At 43.8% G+C, this 19,970-nt stretch overlaps 1 protein-coding gene across 1 annotated transcript in view; it reads right to left on the bottom strand.

The window, feature by feature from the left end:
* Nrm (neuromusculin) overlaps positions 1-19,970 on the bottom strand; it is a 411,707-nt gene that overhangs the window by 17,901 nt on the left and 373,836 nt on the right. Inside the window, exon 16 of the mRNA XM_078190748.1 lies at positions 10,753-10,874. Within this exon, the coding sequence (XP_078046874.1) occupies positions 10,753-10,874 (122 nt within the window). The remainder of the gene's footprint in view (positions 1-10,752; positions 10,875-19,970) is intronic.

Here is a 19,970-nt window from a genome sequence, read left to right as displayed (position 1 = left end):
GGGAGGGCCGGAACGGAGGCGGCGCGCGACCGGTGAAAGGGCCCCTCTCGAATGGACCTGACGCCACGCCGCTGCATCTTTGATCAAGCACCGACAGTTCCGCGGTAATCACAGAAGCAGCTCCCGCTGGCAACATGAGATGCAAATTGGCTAACATTTATCGATTCGCTGATTATTTAGCGTCTGCCGGAAATTGATCTCTCTGTCTAGGCGTCGCTATCAAAGCGACGAGCCGGTAATGATGCTAAACGACCTCGACCGTGTACTCTCCCGCCCCCTCCTCCCCCCGGATGAATAATGATTTCGCTTGGCCGTCGATGGTTAACAAACGATCTTTGATCGTTCTTATTACGGGCGAGCCCCTCCCCTCCCCCTACGGACGCATCAACGTTCGAGCAGCGATCGCGTGTCGAACTTAATTACGACAGTCGCTTTTAATTGACATTCTTCTGCTGGTTTCCTGCGAAACGAGCCGATATCCATATTCATTCCCAGCTGGATACACCTGGCGAATAACTCGGCTATGCCATGTGATCGCGACAGCGATACTATATGGATATCGCTGTTCCCTCCGCGGCGTTTTTAAGTTTGTCGAGCGCAAGAAAAAAAAATCTTGCAATTTGTAAACGTCGACTTCTATACGCGGCCCTGGACTACATACCTCTAATGGCACTACCGCGCGCGTGCAATTTCTAAACGCGTAAAAATCTCTCGCGCCGCTTCGAAACGTTCTTCAAATTTCAACGTTTCGTATTTCTTTAGTCTCGCAGCGCTGTTTTGTTCGTTTTATTGTATGAAATTTCCTTTATCTCGAATTGGAAATTGACGGACTCGTTCTTTCGTCGATGGAAAAATAAGTAACACTGCGCACGCTGTTGTGTATAGAAATATGGAATTTTGGCCGGCTTTTTGGATTTGGTATAGGCAGCGCGCTCGAGGAGTACACGCGAGCCAATTATGCGACTACCGCGAAAGCGACCGATTCCATTTAGCCATTGCTTCGCGACTCGTTTCCGTACTTCCGGCTTCGCTCGTCGGAAAGTTGGTTCATTATTTCTGCTCTGTGATTTTTTTCGTCGAAACATCGGCTGTCGTTCCAGCCGCGACAATTAACCCTTTATCGGGCGTCGGATATTCAGGTTTAACATGTAACGTTAGAGATTCGGAGCCAGATTATAAATAAGCATTGGATGTTTTGAAGACTTGTAACATGGGAAGTTCCTAAGACGTTTCTAGGCCGTTCATAGGACACTGGAGGCATCTTAATTAAATTAAAATAATTAAATAGAGAAAACATTTTATGTCTGATGTAAGAATTATTAACCCTTTGCCCTCGAATGGTGACTCTGAAGCACCACTCAAAATTGTTCCATCACGTCCCAAGATAATTTTTATACGAACAAAGTATAGATTTAAAAAATTGTTAAATAGTGAAACTGTTAATGCGAGTCACAGAAATCAATTTCATGTACACAAAAGTGCACTTTGTTGCATAAAATGGAAACACCATAAGCCAGAAATTTTATTTCAGATTTACAATTCAAATGGCTTCGAAAGGGTTAATGAGAAAGCAATGCGCTGATTGACGAGATTGGGCGATAACGAGTAGCGCGTCAAAAAGCTAAAATTTCGTTGCAGGAGGGAACGTCTCGAATGTCGCGCATCAGACGTCTTAAAGACGTCTCTGCGCTATCTATCCATTATCGATGGATCATCGAAGAACGAGGTTCGACGGCGCGTCTTCCAGCGAGAGTCGGATTCGCGCCGGCTAGAGACTTGAGCCGGGAAACTTTTATTCATTGTTATATGCTCTTTGATGTCGGGAAACGGACGGCTGGCGCGCGCGCGTTGCCAATTCCAAGGTAAACGTTTCCTGGCGGAACGGAGTTGCGCCGAAGAGGAGACGAGAGAGAGAGAGAGAGAGAGAGAGAGAAGAGTCCGAGAGGATCTCCGTAGACGGTTCGTCACGGGGTTTTTTCGGATACCTGCTTTGCAATTCAAAGAAAGCGCGCAATACTTCCGCGGTATCAGCTTTGAACGGTTGTTACCGAGTCGTTCCCCGCTCCGCGCCGGAAACATTTCAGTTCCTTCGCGAGACCGGAATTTTTTTCCTTGATAAACAATGGACGAGGGAAAAAAACCCGCGCCGCTTCGAGGAAAAACGAATCATCCTCGCGGATTTTATGCTTCGCGTCCTGGAGAACGAATCGCTTCTCGATTGGCCGCGCGGCTCTTCTAATTTACGATAATAAATGGTGGCGAAGCGAGGATTTTCGCCGGAAATTATCGCCGGAGCAGAGGATTTAATCGTAACCTAAACAACCATGATTTCGACTGTACTGCTTGGACATGTTAAATTTGGTGTATTTCTTAACTTATTCGAGAGTTCGAGTGCGACATTTGCATAATCGTACACCAAGGAAGTGAGAGAATATACTAATAAATCTATGAACAGTTCGCCGGGGAAGTATAATATTAAAACATTCGATATTTCAATGCTAGAGACGATGTATTGTTGCTAAGATTTTTTAATATATTATTGGTAAGATTTTTTAATATATTATTGCTAAGAATTTTCTAATATATTATTGCTTAGAATTTTCTCATATATTAGTGCTAGAGATAATATATTATTGCTGAGATCTTCTAATATATTATTGCTGAGATCTTCTAATATATTATTGCTAAGAATTTTCTCATATTTTAGCTAAAAATATCCCAATATATTATTGCTAAGAATTTTCTCATATATTATTGCTAGAGATAATATATTATTGCCAAGAATTTTCCCATATCTTAGCTTAGATTTCCTAATATATTATTGCTAAGATTTCCTCGTATATTATTGCTACGAATTGTCTACTACATTATTTCTGAATCTATTTCACGATTCGGTCGCCGGAACGTTTGCTCCTAGACCCTCGGCGAACAAAACGTTAACAACGAGCCGGACGAGCAATGTTATAAATTGAAATCTCCGGGGAGCTGTTCGTCTACGTAATCGAAATGCGAAAAAACGCGATCGCGGTATCAGTAGAGCACCGGGGATCTCCGTTTCTCTTTCAATTTTCGAAATCGAACAAGTCGTTTTGTAGGTGCACTTTTATGATTGGCGGCGCGTAGAGCGATACTAAATCGGGAACAAGTAAAAACGGCACAGAGAAAAAGAGATAGAGAGAGAGAAAAAAGAGAGTAGGATCCGGCATAGTGGATATTGCAACCGAGACGCAGGTACATTTTTGTTAAAATCTCATCCGACGCCGGTTTCGGAAAGTGTGTCGCTCCGATTCCGTATCGAAGCGGAAGGTAAATTCAAATTAGCGAAGAACGGGGCTCGCGCGTCGGAATCAAAAGCGGCGCCGAGCGTGTGTTCCTCCGCTTGTCCTCTGTGTCGAGTCCGTCGGTGTGCTGTAATGTTAATTATAGAAGTTCGATACTGCATTAGAGTTTCTATAACGTTGTAGAAGCAGAAACGCAGTTTCACGTGGGCGGAACTTCGGCCGTAACGCGGAGCCCGGCCTGTTATTACGACGATATTTTCCTTGCGGAATTATTCCGGTTATTGTTGATTAATGGACCAACTTCCTCGAGATCGATCCCTGTGTTTTATGGTAAAAGGTCTCCCGATATTTTATCCATCGTTATTTGCGAAACAATTTCCTGCGATACACAATTTATTGGAAACGAGTACAAATCGCTCAAAAGAAACTACCCTTATCGAACCCTTAAAAATTATTTTCCAAGGCGATAAAATACAGAAATAAAGACACGATTTCTGGTTAATCTTTTCTCCAAAAATATCAGCTACCAAATAAATGTTTTCCTGATCCACTTAATTCTTTTCATCCATTTAATTCCTATAAAAATTTCGCAGCAGAATTTTTCATTTCAATTCGACTTTCTACACCAAAATCAGCACTATAGCAAAATATATCAGTAAAATCGTCCAAGCGGCAATGGTCGAACGAAACCTTTTCGATTTCTCGCGCCTAATAAATTCGCAAATTCTACAAACGCGATAATCCCGCGGTCCATCCCGACGCGAAACGAATCGGCAAGTTTTATCGACAACACGAACATCGCGCGCGATAAAACGCGACGATAGACAGCCGTGGCTGGTAATATCGAAGCGTTGATATTTTTGCAGAGAATGTACAAGTTTCCCGGGCGCCACGCCGTTCTCAAAGCGAAACTGTAGCGACGGCACCGCCGCACATTGCCGCCAGATAAATTGCACTGCGAAGCGTTGACAAACAGATCTTTAACACCCCGCAGTTTATGGAGTTTCCAGGGTTAATTTAGTTCCATTCCACGTTTATCGATGCGAGTGTCAGACGTGTCCGGGTGAGCGCGGGGGTGTGTGCAAATGTCCCCGGCTCGGGCGGCAAGATTAGCCGAGGATCCAACAATGTGCCGTCGCTGCATTGACTCGAGGCAAGCCAAAGACGTAGTTCCCGAAGAGCAGGAACTGTCTATCAGCTTTATGAGAGGCAGGAGGGCTGCGAAAGAGAGAGAGAGAGAGAGAGGGTTGAACCTGCATAGTTTACGATTCCGTCGCCCGCGAAGAGGAGCCCGGCGAGCTCTCTCTCTCCCCCTTATTTAACCAAGTGTCCTCCTTCGACCTGTAATGACCATTTTGGAGGCAGCGACGGTCCGTGGCCGAAGTAATTGAGGATGGTCAGGAGCTGAGGAGGAGCAAGAAAGAGGATATTAACGGGGGTGCCTTTGCCGAGCGTCTTTGCCTCTCGTCCCTCGAAATTCATATTTTATTGCTGTCGTCGCTCGACTACCAGCGATTCATTAATACGTCGATTATTGACCGACGGCTACGCATCGTCGGCGCAAATATTTATTTATTTGCAGGACGATTGTTAGGCGTGAATCATCGTTGTACGCGGAATTGCGGTTTGCGGTCGCCGGTACTCTCTCGATCATTAATACCTTACGAAGTTTGCCGAACGCGTGCGGCATTGTCGACAAGGAAAACCTAGGATCACTTTAAAAGTTCTGCGTTTTTATATTCTGATCCGTCTTTGATTATTATCTAATTTGGTTATTAGAATTTCGAGATAAAATTTCCGAGACAGAAAAACAAGTAGAAAAGTAGGAAAATTAATTTTAATAAATGCGGTTGTTTCTAAGAAATTCCAAATACTAAGTAACAAGACAGAGTTGCGAGCAACAAATTAGATAAAATGCCAGAATAGTTGAAGCGACGTTTGATAAATAATCTGCCATTGCCCGGGATGGTTACGCGCTTGCGAAGAGATTATTTCGAATTTTTCCGAACCCGGCGAAACTCGCCGGCGTTCCTCGTTTAATATAAAATCGTGTCGGGAATGCGTGATACGTTTCTGAAAGGAGCATGTGGAAGAGTATAAAGATTCGTATGCCACTTCATTAGAAGAAATTGCGCTCCCTCTCCTCTCCGCGCGGGCGCGTAACAGTCGTTCTTGGTGCGCGCGTATAATCGAAAAAATTCGCAGCGAGAAAATAGCCGGACGTTTAATGAAATATTCCACGGCCGCGTTTCACCGTAACGCGAAAGATTCTTAATGCCTCGCGTTATTCGATGGAAAATCGCAATTTTTCGCGAGCACGGGTTTTCGGCGGGTTCGCGAATTTAAATTGCAAAAGTTCTAACGGGAAATGATTAAAAAGACCGCTCGCGCGGGGGGACGAGTTCCGGGAGCTCAAAGTGATAAGAAGTCATCGCTCTCTTGCCCGGTTATCTTTTAAATAATCTAAACGGAGTCCGCGCGTAAAGGACGTCCGAAACAAATTGCGCGCTCTCGAGATTTTACGAAGTTCGGGCTGTCCGAGCAATCGATCCGCAGTATTTGCATACGGAATTCGTGTCCTAGGAATTCCTAGCTCCCCGCGGGGAGACGGGAGCGGAAAAAATGTCCGGTGCCTAGGTTCCCTTCGAAAACGTTCGCTCTTTAACCCTCGAGGAAAATATTTTAGCAGTAAATCGTCCGGCAAGGGAATGTTTGCGCCGACCGAACTTTTACTAATTTTAGCGAGACGGCACGGAAGTTCCGTGGAAATTTCGTGACCTTAAACTTTCACCCGACCTACAAGCTAAAAAGTACGATGAAAGTACTATGAAAATGATAGTTCAAACGGAGACGATTTTATGGGAGAAATTACTTTCTGCCACAATTTTCAAATGGTCCTTCGATGTTCTTTGGTGATTAGAATTTTTAGGCGAAACGTCGCCTAATAAACCAATCCTTTCAGCTCGTTAATAAAAGATCCGAGCACTTGGCCCGATCCTGCGAATGTCGCGCTGTTTTCAGATGGTGTACGAATGCCAATGCACTCTACATCCCATCGTGCCGCGAGAGGCTACAAAGTTGAAAGTATCGCTTGAGGAAATCCTTTTAGGAGCACACCCGGAAAGTCTCCGTACACTCCGATTTTCGGGGAATTGTCGATACTTAAGCTATAACCTCGTAAAATGCAGTCGTACAACGAGATAACTCTGGATTCATTTTTATAGCTCGAAGCTTCTACTTGTCGCAATGCATCCTCCGATTTTACACATTTTTAGAAAATATCGCTCTTCGTCGAAGACGTCACGGATTGAAAGATAAAATATATTGGAAATTTTTATTTAAAAATGAAAGCCTCTCTTCGAGGTTTTTTAGACGTCTGAAAGATCTAGGACGTTAACCCCTTAGCGTACTTTAATATAATAAATTGTAATAAATTATTAAAAATGGATGTTATTCTGTTCTTTAAAACTAGAATAAAATTCTAATCCCTTGTTATTAATATTTAAGCAATCTAATAAATTCACGGAATAAACATTAATGTTCTATCCCTTCGAAGATATTATACCAATCGAAAAATTCCTAATCGCAAGGGGTAACGCTAAGGAATTGCCTAATAGCAAATAAGTACGTCAAGGGGTTAAAGACGAAAAGAATCCAACCCCTTCTCCGTTGTAGTTTTACAAACCGCCTCGCCTACTCGTTGCAAAAGCGGCGCAATTTTCGAGTTATCAGCAGGAAAATATTGCGGGGACGCTCCTCGAGCAATTATGAAAATCTCACTCGTTTATCTTTATAATTTGGCCAGTAGGTCAGCAGTTACGCCGCTCTCCGCTTAATTTATGCGGCGTTGTTCCGTGTCCTACGAACGGAGTCTTATTGTTAGTTATGCGCCGACACCCGGCCCGGATGAGTGCACGTGCCCGAGCTTTATCGTCGCTGATATTCTTCCTTTGTTTAAATCTGATCAACAAGATGACCGCGAATTGTATCCGAAAACAATTCCTCGCGTTTTTTAAAAGCTTTTCAGGGCTCTTTTTTGAAAAATTTTGGCGTTGCGATGGAAAGGATATGGGGTTGTTCAGAGCTTTTATTTAGCAAGTCTATGTTATATATTTAAGGGGTGGGTAAATAATTAATTAAGAAAAAGGGAGAGAATTTTTAAAATCCTTTGAAACCTGTAAAAACTATGTCATTGTGTCAGGGTTGCAAAATCTTGAATTCGCCGTGCGATCAGCTTTTAAATATTAATAATAAATCTATAGAGAATATCTATTAATAATAATTATTATTTTCGCTATAATGCAGCTGTGCATTCTCTTTTAAATATACTTGCAAAACTGGAATCGTATACCAGTTCCCTAAGCTAAGTATTCCCAGCTTTCAGCCGGCTGATTTAACTATTCTCGAACGCGCATCGAACGGCTCGGATCTACCTAAATTTCCCCGCGAACAAATTCGCCGGTAATTTTTCGCCGTAGAGCATCGTTGGTAAATTCGTAGAAACCCCTCCTCGCAGCGCTGGCCGCCGGACCGAGAGAAAGTATCGCGGCACTATTTCTCTCGTAAGAAATTACTCCATAAATCGTGCGCACCGTCAACCCGGCGGGAGTCCCTCTTTCTCTTGATCTTTTATACAGCCCCGCGCGCGCGGACCACGGCGCCGGCCAATAAAATCAATATCGTCCGGTAATATCCAAACAATTTCGTCCGTGGAAAGAGAAAAAAAAAAAGAAAAGGAGAACTTCTAATCCCGGCTTACAGGATTCGTATAGCCGGGCAATTTGGGGGGACGATAATAAAAGGGAAACAAAAACGCGGGGGCCGAATGGAAGAAATTGTTCTCCGCGCGCTCTCCATTTACCTAGAACAGCTCCGGCGAGAGGAGGCGAGAGGAGGAGGAGGAGGAGGAGGTGGGCTTTTTCAACAAGTGCTTTTTCAACATTTTAACCGCCGTCCGTGCAATTTCACCGCGGATCTTTATGTAAAATAAAAATGTTCCACTCTAGTTACACGAAACAGAGGTTAAATAAAAGTGCGCGGCCTTTCTTTTCAGCGGGCATTCCAGTCTGAAACGTGTCTTCTTTCCTATTCTTTTTCTCTCTCTCTTGAACAAACCACGCAACTTCTTGCGTCCACCTTTTTAATCTGTGCACACTTGTTACGCTTTTAACAATATTTACAAATTTTTATAAACAGTCGCTTAACAATTTTTCTATGCTATTGGGCATTGTCGTTTTCCTCCATTGTACGATGGATGATCTTGGTGTTACAGTTAGACCCTAATGCACTAAGGGAATATAATTGCAATCGCTTCTTCAATTTCATCCCTTAAAATCTCGTAAATAATTCCTGTGGAAATAATTACCCATCTCCGCGCACTCAAACTCTCGTTTCCATTTCAAGCAACATATGCAGGACTCATCCATTCCAATAATTCGTCATTACGATCCCTCGCAATTACTTTAATTTCTTAATTTCTAATTTAACTTCCGAAAGACGCAAACCTGTCAACTGTTGCACGAGTCACAGAATACAATTCCACGATGCATAAAATGCTCCTAGTTATATAAAATGACGACGCTACGAGTCGAAACAAATATCTTGGATTTCCGCTTGAAACGGCTCCGACTGCAAAGAGTTAAAATCGCCGGTGGTCGCGACTCGCCCCTCCCCCAAAGAACTCGACGCGTCAGAGAAAATTCCTGGACGACCGCCGCCGAGACCACGGAACTTTTTTCGAAGGGGGGGTGGGGTTGGCGAAGGAAAAATTTTTGTTCCACGGTAATGTAATAGGTCAAACGTTTTTGCTTACGGGAGAGCCGTAGCCGGCGCGGCGCGCGGCTCACGGAGAGGCTAACTCGAGGGTGGAATGAAGGTAATTTGATAAAAGGGGTCGAAAATATCAGGAGCACGCGAATACTCGAGGCTCTCAACCGCGAAACGTGGCACAGAAAGTCACCGTGAAATAATCGCATTATAAGAGGCTGGAGTGCCGGTGCGCGCCGGCAGTCTGAGGCCGCCAACCCCCTCACACCTCCCCTTACCTACCACCCTCGGCTTGGAGGAACACGCGGGGGAGGGGGGAACACAGAGAAACCGGGCGGCAGAAGGAACTAGTGTGTATTGCACTTTGTGGTGAGAGGCTTGAGGCGCGGAGAACGTAATTAGGAATAGGTTCCGCCCGTTAATACTCACAGCCCCTCTGCTCATTTCGGCATTCACTTTTTCAAGCCCGTTACGACGATGATTAATGATCGCCCCCGCTGAATCAGTCTTGCCGGCAGGCGGAGATTATTACGTTGCATCTTTAACCGACCTGCGAAACTGACGAACCCTTGCGGCGATGTGTGCATTAGGGGTCGTATATTTAACCTTTACGTTCTATATTCACTTACTATTTCTTCTATATTTTCTGATTCGATGACGTGAAATTGATTCGAATTTTCCTCCATAGATCTACAGTAAGATCAAGCCACGTTTTGCCTCTATTTTTAATAGTTTCAAGGAACAAAAGTGAAAATTCGCCTAGGTAGCATAAATCTAGTCAGGTGTACGTTCCAACTGCCCTACAAAGGTCCTATAAACGTCCTATAAATGTCCTATAAACGTCCTACAGAGGTCCTATAAATGTCCTACAAAGGTCCTATAAACGTCCTACAAAGGTCCTATAAACGTCCTATAAACATCCTAAAAACGTCCAGCAGACGTTCTATGTCAAAAATTAAAATGTCCTTAGCACGTCCAGAGCTTGTCGCGAATTTCCAACGAGCGAAGATAGAAAAGAGCGCGCTATCTTGGCGGGAAAGCCCGAATCGCGGCTGGGTCAGCGAACGCGTGTAGCTGTATCGCCGTTAATAATCCGACCGGGTGTAACAAATTCGGTACACGCTCGTCAGAGTCAGCCCGCAGACGTCGTCCAGAAGAGTTAATGTTCGCAGGCGTGTCCGTGCCCGTATCCGTAATCAGCGGACACCGGGTGAAATATGGCGGCCGGGGAAGCACTCCGGCGGCTTCGCTCCTTCGGTTTCGACGTGGCCGGGCGCCGTACAAATATATCGTATCGGCAAATGGAATATATGAATGATGAAGCAGAAGCACACGGACGTGTCGCGCGCCGCGTCCCGTCGAAACACAAAACGGTGTTTGTTTCGCAGCGGAGCCGGCGCGGCGGACGGGCCGCGCGGTCGGGCCGTTGCGGTCGATTTTATTAGCCGAAAAAAAGGGTAAGAGAAAAAAGGACGAGCGATACGAGAATAGAGAGGGAAAAAAAGAGACGAGAGAATAAAAATAGAGGTATAGGCCGGTGATTCCGCGGCGTGGCGAGGCGGACGCTCCACCGTCGAACGCCTCCGGCGCGCAGCATTTTCGTCCGGCTGTTACTGACAAGCGCGTAAGTGGAACGTTAAGGTACAACAGTCATGCACCGAACAGGTGAACGCCGCCGCTGGAGCGCGGATCGATTCCTACTGACCTTGTTAGGCGGCGCTTGGATCCCGTGGAAGGGCAGGTTCTCGTAGAACGTCTTCGCCCCGGACTCCGGAAGGCCCTCCGACACGCTGTTCACGTGATTGTTATTCGCAGCTTGATTGGGATCTGTAAGTGCAAATGAAACATCACTTTGTAGAATCGACACCACCCCATCCGACCCGGTGTCGTGTCGAGGCTCTCCCGTGTAACCCGCCGGAGACGGCGGTACGCGTCCCGAAAGTTTCCATGGTGGACCGTTCGAGTAAGAGGACTCTCGAGTGCGCCAGAAACAGGCAGGAACAAAGATAGACAGAGGCACGGTTGTAGAGTGAGAGATTGGAGAGAGAGATAGAGAGAGAGAGAGAGAGAAAGAAATAGAGTAATAGACAGAGACACTGAGATAGATTTTATTCGTCGATGTTCCCGTGTAATTGTAAATGCTATCTGAGGAACTATGTCTACTCTTGTCGCCGCATTCTAGATGCAGAGAGCTATCGATAGTTTTCTAGATTTTTAAAAGTATCCTTGGATATTGTTGCAGTTTCATTCATAATTAAAAATTGAAGATATAATAATATTGCAAAGAAAATAGCAATGTACAAGTTATGACGAGTTTTTATTTTCAAAAAATGAGGGTGCCGATATTTTTTAGACATTATAAATGACTTTTAGATACTATATTATATGTTACTATATTCTTTCAGACGAAAATATTTTTTCCATAACCAGGATAAAAGATTTAAGGCAAAATGGACTACTTTATCGATAGTTCTCCGCTTCTGTTGCACGGATACAAGAGACAGTTCAATGTAGAATCCTGACGTTTTTATCGAGATGTGTAGGTCTCTTGGAGAGTTACAACTGGACCTGTTGTAATTTCCTTTAATTCGGGGACATCGGGAAACTTTTACGATCGCTCAAGCTCTCTGTGAAATCATTTTCAAATCATAGATTCGTGCTGCGTTTTTACCATTAATCAAATCTGAGATTCTAATCGTAACTCCAACTTTGGCAAACAATATCTTCTTTCCGTAACTATCAGCAGCGCTATAAAATAGTTCAGATATTTCCGTAAAATAATAGGCCATCTCAACACACCTCGTCCAAAACTCGTGCGCCTTTAATTTCGATTTAAATTTCCTATATAATAATTTCCTGACAATTATGTCTTATATATTAATTAATTGCTTCGGTTTTCTCCTGTTACGCGATCGTTTACTGCAAGTAATAAATAATAATAAAGTCAATATTAAAGTGATTAAACATTCGAAAATCGCAGTGTTCCAGCTTTTGTCGCGCGATTAAATCAGCAAAAAGAGTAATTAATTCGCTGAAACTTACTCGAAGCGTCGAGCTTTAAAACGAACATTTACGATCTCGTCGTGCAGGCAAACCTAATCGACATGTGCTCGTATTCGTTAACTCGACGCTTCGCGGTTTCTAAAAAAACCGAGCCGCTTTATTGTTACAGGGCGAATAAGGAAATTTAAATCGAGATTAAAACCGCGCGAATTCATGGGCCGAGCACGTGACATAGATTTGTTCGTAATGTGTGACGGAGCATTTGGGCAGGGTGGTTAAATCGTGTTTTACGAACACGGAACGTGTGTAAGAGAGAGAAAGAGAGAGAGAGAGAGAGATAGAGAGGGAGAGAGTGCAGAACGCGTGTTCATACGTTCAGGATTTACAGCGAACGGCCCCGGACAGAGAGAGACCCCCATTTCTTCGGTATGTGCATTCTATTTGTCAACGGTGACATTCTACAGCGAAATCTAGAACATTAACTGCACAATCCTTCGTTCTACTTCGTAAAAGTGTTCGTACGTTCCGTTGTAAAAGAGTGCTCGAAACGCGGAACTTTGCTTCGCGACGGATCTGTTTACCGGAATGGAACGCGCTTTCGAAGTCGCGGCAACTTTCTAAGGAAAATCTATCCGAGTAATAAAAAGTTTTTCGACCGAAATACTGCTTATCCGGTTGCAATCTGCCCGAGAACAGGGCGCTTCGAAAAAGCGTAGAAAATTTTGCTTTATATAGTAGTAAAGCAAATGCTCTGTAATTGTCCCTTAGCTTGTGAACGAAACTGGACATAAGCTGGACATTTAGGGTAGAGGAGATACGATTCTGCCTTGTGGGGCGTCCTTATACTCACCGATTGTCAACGAAGACGGAAACAAGTCGCAACAAGGTTCTGATAATCGTATCTCCTCTTCCATAATTGTAAACTTTTGTCTGGGGGACAGTTTGAGAGCACTTGCCCCAGTTTGACGAAAGTTCGATCTCGAAAGAGATCGAACGACGCCGTCGGTTTTCAACGGAAAAGCTTACGAACCTTTTATTCCGCAAAATGGTATTAGTTGCTCGTGCATTCGAATCACAATCCTGTACGTGCAAACATTTCGAATCGCGGTCTGTTCGGTGGAACGGTTGGAAATCATCGCGTCGAAGAGAGAGAGATACAAGAGAGAGATAGAGAGATGGAGAGAGGTCACGGAGGTTCATACGACGGAAGTCGACGCGCGCGAGCCGTGCACGTGTCGCCTACGCCATTGTTACGTACCTGCGCCTGGTTTTTTTCGCTTACGGGAGAGGTTGGCCCGATTCAATTCGCACGACGATTCCGCATGCAATATCCTCTGCCGTGGTGCTATTCTTTTGTAAGTCACAGCTAAGGGAAAAAACAAAAAGTACACACACACGCACACACGCGCGCACACACACGGGCGAAGAAGAAAACGGAAGGAGAAGCAAACGCGACACATAAAAGCGTTTTTCTTTTCTTTTTTTTTTTTTGTTCGTAGCATGCGGCCCGCCCTGTTCACGCGGCGACACGATTTTATCGCTCGCCCGGGCGAACCTGGTCTCGTCGCGAAAATCGTCGGGCGATAATTTCATGTCGGTCTGATGGACGCTTTGATGTCCGTTATAAATCGCGACGCCGACGATAACGTCGCCGCGGTGCTTCAACAACTTCGAAACATAAAAATGAGCACGCTCGCGGCGGATCCGTGCTGCGCTCGCTCCCTCCCTCCCTCCCGCCACTCGGTCTTCTTTCTGCTCCAAACGGAAGTTGAAAAACCGTGTTTGCGGAGCAATCTCGGTCTCCGCGGCGCTTCGTTTCTCCTGCGAAATTCTGCGTACGCTCGAACGTGTTAATTAATTACGTCGACCGTCGCGATGATTTCGGGTCGGAGTTGGCAATATTCGAACGACGGACAGACGAAAGACTGTGCGACGATATGGAGTAAGAATCTCTTCTGATTTATCAGAATAAGATCTTAGTATAATAAGAATTCTATCAAGTATAAGCAATAAAATGGTGGACCATAGATAATAAGATACTATTTTATCTGCAGGAATAATTGTTTTATAATCATCAAAATGTATTGTGATTTTTAACGAAATTAATTTCAACGGTGAACATTTGTTCTAATTGAATATAGGATTTCAATCATCGCTCTATTTCCTTCCATGTTCCCCCGGGGAATCCTGGAAATAAAGGATCGTTTAAGCACATCCCAAAATCAGCTGAATTTAGACAAATGAAGGGACAACGAAAGGGCGTCGAGATAAAATGGACCCTGTCCAAATACGTTTTTATCGAGGACCTGTTGAGTTTTCCGTTCTCGATTTTCCTCGCACAGGTGCCGCGTCATCGACGTTCGCGACGATGAAACTTAATGGCGCTGGGCTCACGCACTTAGAATTTTTTTCTTTAGGACTTCCTTAGATTAACCCTTAGGATAGGCGGCATCCATGCGACAAACGGTATAAATAACAGAATTTTATATTTTCTAATATTACAGCTGGTAGCAAAACTTTTTATTTAAAAAAGCACCGTTTTATCAAGCACAGATTTTATTTAAATCTTTAGACAATTTTTATATAAACTGGTAGTTTTTATAAGGACTAATTTTATAAAGCGCCTAATTCAGCGAAAACATCGTGGCGCACAGAATGCTCGTACCAAAAGGGTTAAAGCGGTCAGCCAACTCGGCCGAAATCGAATTAACGGGAGAAGTACGCGCGCGGTTATTTACGCGGAATATTCCGTGGCCGGAAAAGCCCCGCGGAAAATCCGCGATCGCGCTCGACTGCCTTATATTTCACAAGACTCCAGCGCGCGCCCGCGAACCTTTTTCCCAATTAAATATTTCGCGTGTTACGCTGGCCCGAAACGCTTTTGTTACGGCGGCGACCGTTTCCCGATCAACGTGTCCAGACTTATTACAAAGGACCGACCGGAATCGGCGGCTTGTTAACGTTGGTTAATCGGTGCGCGAGATTACACAAATTTCTCGGTCCGACCGAGCATCGCGACTCTCTTTAATACACTCGGGCTTATCAAATATTCAATGTAGCCCGATAAGCGCGCCGCGGGATTGTAAAACGGCGCCGTGTTTTTAACGGTAACATCTATGGATAATTTGCGCGGTAAATCGCGATTTTATTCCGTTTAATTCCGGCAAGCCGCGCGCGCGCGCGCTTTAATCCGGCTGTTCGTAAAAAGGGAGCCATCGACCGGTTTGCTCCGGTAATCATGTTAACGTCAGTGTTCGAGGGGGATTTTTTTTTTTTTTTAATAATTTTCGTTGCCACCAATCTCGCGGGAGTTTCATCAGTTTTTTCGGTGATAGATTTGGTCCGCGTACTTTCGGTAAGCCGTTTGTAATTGAACAGGTCAGGAGCCAATCGCTGCGAGTCCCTATACAGAGAATACTCGGATAATTATGTGTTTTATTAAGTCATTAGTTTTATTTATGTATTCGATTAAGAAGTGCTGATATTTTCAAATACTTTCTCTCGTTCGAAATGATAATTTTAATACCAAACTCGTCGATCTGTAAAAAGCAGATTTAATTTATTAAAATTAATTGACAAGGCAAACGATACGATTTTCCTATCGTTTATCTAATGGAAAATGAGCGGTCCACCATTTTATTCGATTATCGCGTTCAACTTTTCTATCGCTGGTCTAGCCCGGAAACACGGCGCATCGCCGATCAATATTCACGCGAGCTGATTCGCGAAAAAAGGATTTTCGAAATTCCAACGAAATGAAAATCTTCTATAAAATTCACGCGACCCGCGTATCCGATGGGTGGGGATGTTAATAAAAAATTGACCGTGTTCCTTAATACGGACCAGCCAATTATATTTAACTGCATGGAAAAGTCCCGCTTCCAATCTTCCATCTGTGCTGCGCGGGTAACGCAATTGGGGCGGGTTATATCGCGAGCCGGGTCAAAGCTAGAAAAAAAGTTGTCGAGAGAAGAGTTGAATGGCGGCAAGGTCTATTTCTCTGCAACATCACTTTTCTAGAGATACACCTACAAAAACCAGCGATTTTCATCCGCGCCGATTTGAATATGGAAAAATCAATTTCTGGCATACTTCGAATCTTTAATCGAATATTTCACGTAATTCGAATCTTTAATCGAATATTTCACATACTTTCAATACTATTACAGATGCTGCGTATTGTCAATCCTTTAGAAACCATTAATGATCCGCCTTTGTTCAGTTTAGAAACTTGAACATCCAATGCATTTTCATTGAAAGATCGTCCAAGTGAAATTTCAAACAGAGTTTTTCATAGAACGTAAAACAGAGGTCGGAAGGCATTGCTTATAGAATATAAACGTGGTTAAATTTTACACTGATATTGAAAAGGATTTAAATATTTTTTACTGTTTTATTTGAGTAACAAGTACTTGTAAGAAATTATTCTATTTCTAGGATAATTAATTCGTCTTTAATTTGATTCTAGGTTATTCATCGAAGAAGACATATCAATGATTTTATTAAAAAATAGACAGTATAGAAGAATAAAAGAATGTGGTATATACTATACGTAAAATGTATGAATTTTGTCTGAGAAGAAATCAAAGGCACAGCAATTGGTCAGCCGATAGTAGCTAACTCCACTACCCCAATGAACACTGGACGTGCCACCTGCAACCCTACTTTCTCCACAACAACGAATCGAACGTGATCCGTCATTCGTCATCTCTGATCCGTCGTTCGAAATGGCCAACTCTGTTTTCGCGCAGTATCGCAGTTCCTCTTCGCAGGCAATCCGAAACCGTAACCCTGCCGAATGACGAGTCTCCTCGCGCTTAAGAAACATCGACGCGCCTAATTCGTCAGCTGTCACCGCCGCGAGCGCGCCGTCGAAGTTGAACAAACGAACGGTATCCGCGTTGTTACTCGTTCGCGCCTCGCCTCGTCGCGACCGAGTCCTCGAAGCTCCCACGTCTCAGGCCGGGCCGCATTAAAGCGAACACACGGGCGTTCCGCGGCGTCGACTTACCTGTCTTCTCCCTGGAAATACCGGGCAAAGTAGCCTGCTCTTTAAGTTGCACTCCAAACATGGCCTTAATCTTATTAGCCCTGGCGAGCATACCCTCGTCGTTCAGAGATGCCACGGTCAGGCTCCTCTGCGCCGCGTCCCTCCTGCGCCGGAACACTTTGGCCGGCACTTTGGTGATTGTCGTTTCCATCAGGAATCGATCGGTCGCAGGCACGTCGGCCTGTCTGGCTATCAACTCGTTTCGCAGCGATTCGCCGTTGCGGACGCTCAGACCGGACCGCAGGCTGTGGGTCCGATTGATGTGCACCAGCACTCCGGGCTTCAGCGGCCATCTCGGCGCCGGGGTCGGGTGCACGGGGTGCACCACCGTGTGCACCGGGCCCTGAGTCGACCGCGACGACGCTGTCGGGCTCGGTGGCCCGCCGTCTGGACTGTGGCGACCATCGCGTTTCATACCGGCTTCTTACGCGATTACGATCAATGTCGTCGACGACGAGAGAAGCGACTTTTGCGACGGTCATTGGATCGAGGATATTTATGCAAAGTAAAAACTGTCCACACCGGTCGCAACAATCGCTCGAATCATTTCAACGAGTTCGAATTAACCCCTTACACTGTAATAACGAGTCAAACTCGTGGCGAACGTTTCTTGCACAATTTCATAAATATAGCTGCCAATCATTTCTATTAAATCGAAAGAAAATTTGAATTCCCTGTCATCGAAATCTGGAAATGAAAGTAAACGAGGACAATCGAGACACTAGAATCATCTCGTGGCATCGAAGAAATAAATAAGTACGAAGCAGTAGCGGTAAAAGTAGCCCTGAAAGATGCAATAGTTCAAGAGGTTGACAGATCATCTCTTAATCTCTTCGCTCTTTATTTCGCAATCTAATGCAAAGGTGCATCGATTGCGATACATTGAAATTAAATAGATGATCGTTCCTCGTTTTAATAATTCCAGCAAGCTAGCGATAATTCACGAGCGTTTCAAAGTTTGAATATTATTAAGCAACTGCATAAAATCTGCGATCCAATCCTCGCCGCGCTGGGATTTTTGTGCAAAATTAATAACCGTCCGCATCAGTTGCAAGAAAACAAGTTCTATGAAAATATGGAGGAAAATCTTTTCATATTTATCAATTCTTCGAATTCGCCTTCCTTGTGACTCTTTTGTTATCTATTTTTAGTACAGATGCCCGACGATCGTTTCGCCGTTCGATATAATCTCCACGAGATTAGATGGTCGTCGACGCTGTCCCCAAAATGTCGAATGCAAGGCAAATTTTCAGCTTTAACTCTTTAAGCTCTTTATTCCGTGCTGCAAAATGTCAGACAACGCGCTTCTGCGCTTAATTATTCAATTCTCTGAATAAGCTGCTAAGCTCGCCGGAGCACAGAGATCAGTTTAACGCGGATTAAAGCTCTGGTCATTTTTGATTTTTGCTTTTTTGAATGCAGTCTTTTTTATTTCAGTATTTTTATTAATTCTGCATTTTTTCATTCAGCTTTTTTTCATTCAGCTTTTTTTAATTCTGCATTTTTTCATTCAGCTTATTTTCATTCACAGCTCGAGACAATAATTGGCCTTTTTATTTAAATATGTACGAGCAAACTGGCTTTTTTATTTGGGCAATTGTAAGAACATAGACTGAGAGATTTGCCACTGATGAGACCTTTTTTATTCGCCAAAGTCGATTCTTTCGTCGACAAAGCCATCGCCTTATTTTTCAATGCCAATTGCATCGATCACAGAATAATCGCAATTGATACGACCTTTTTATGCGAATAGAATTAACTAATACTGTTACTGGACAACTGATTAATTCCTCTGAAAATATATGACTTTTAGCGACAGCTATAAATTTACTAATTACTATAAATATTACTTTACGAATTGCTACCATTTTTGACAGAAGCGTCATTTTAATGTCAACTTTATCTAGTTAATAGATTCGCAAAATAAACTCTGCGTTAATCATTTTTTAACAGGGTCGTATCAATCGCGATTCGTTCCATCCGATCAGTTCGATAATCGGATTTTGATACTTAAACATCGCCAGTGTAAGCCGTGTCCTTCGCGGAGCTTCTTCCCCAAGAAATTAATAGATCAAGAAACTTAAAGGAATTCGAGAACTTATGGTACTGTGTTAAACATCCATTACGAAGTTCGCGAAGTACGAAAAGTCTTTTGCGAAAGAACACCGATTACACTGCGAAGTTTAAAACAGTGGTCGCTCATAAGGTAATTTAATGTGACCAGCAGAAAAGTAGCGAAAGTCGAGAACTATTTGGGAAATTGCTGTTCTGTTTCTTTCTGGCTTTAACAATAGCCAAGTTAAAAATACAATTCCACCATTGAAATAGAATCTTTTAAATCGCAATAATAATAATAATTGCGACAGTCGTGATTTCAATATTTTTCGCGAAATAAAATGAGCGTTTATTATGAAAAGTTTTATCTTAGGCCAGAACGAGTGAATTGTTTTTTGTTTGAATAAAAAGAGCTCGAGGAAAGGCAGAAAAGAAACGAGATCGGTGTCGACGGTGTATTTACACAGGCCATCGGTTCCGAGGGAAGGCTATCGTTGCAATATCCAAACTTGAATGTTCGCGATGAATAATGAAGGCGTTTCAAAGATCCCTTTCAACTTGTCACGACCGCGTGACAAGGAGAATTGCTCGTTTCGTTCTGCTACCTCGGCGAACGAGAGAAGACGACATTGATTTTCTGCTGATCGGACGTTCGTTCGAGACTTTCGAAACATTTCCTTAGGTTACCGAAATTACGGCTACACCGAATATAGACACACAATACTCGTCGAACAGCCTACGAAACCAAGGATACAAATTGAAAAGAAGAATCCTTTCGATCGCATTTCGCTCTGTCACCGTGCAAAGTAATTTGT

The sequence above is a fragment of the Augochlora pura genome, chromosome 9 (assembly GCF_028453695.1).
Source record: "Augochlora pura isolate Apur16 chromosome 9, APUR_v2.2.1, whole genome shotgun sequence".
Classification (NCBI taxonomy): Eukaryota; Metazoa; Arthropoda; class Insecta; order Hymenoptera; family Halictidae; genus Augochlora; species Augochlora pura.
Note: the sequence above shows the minus strand (reverse complement) of the source record. Positions and strands in the feature narration are given on the sequence as shown.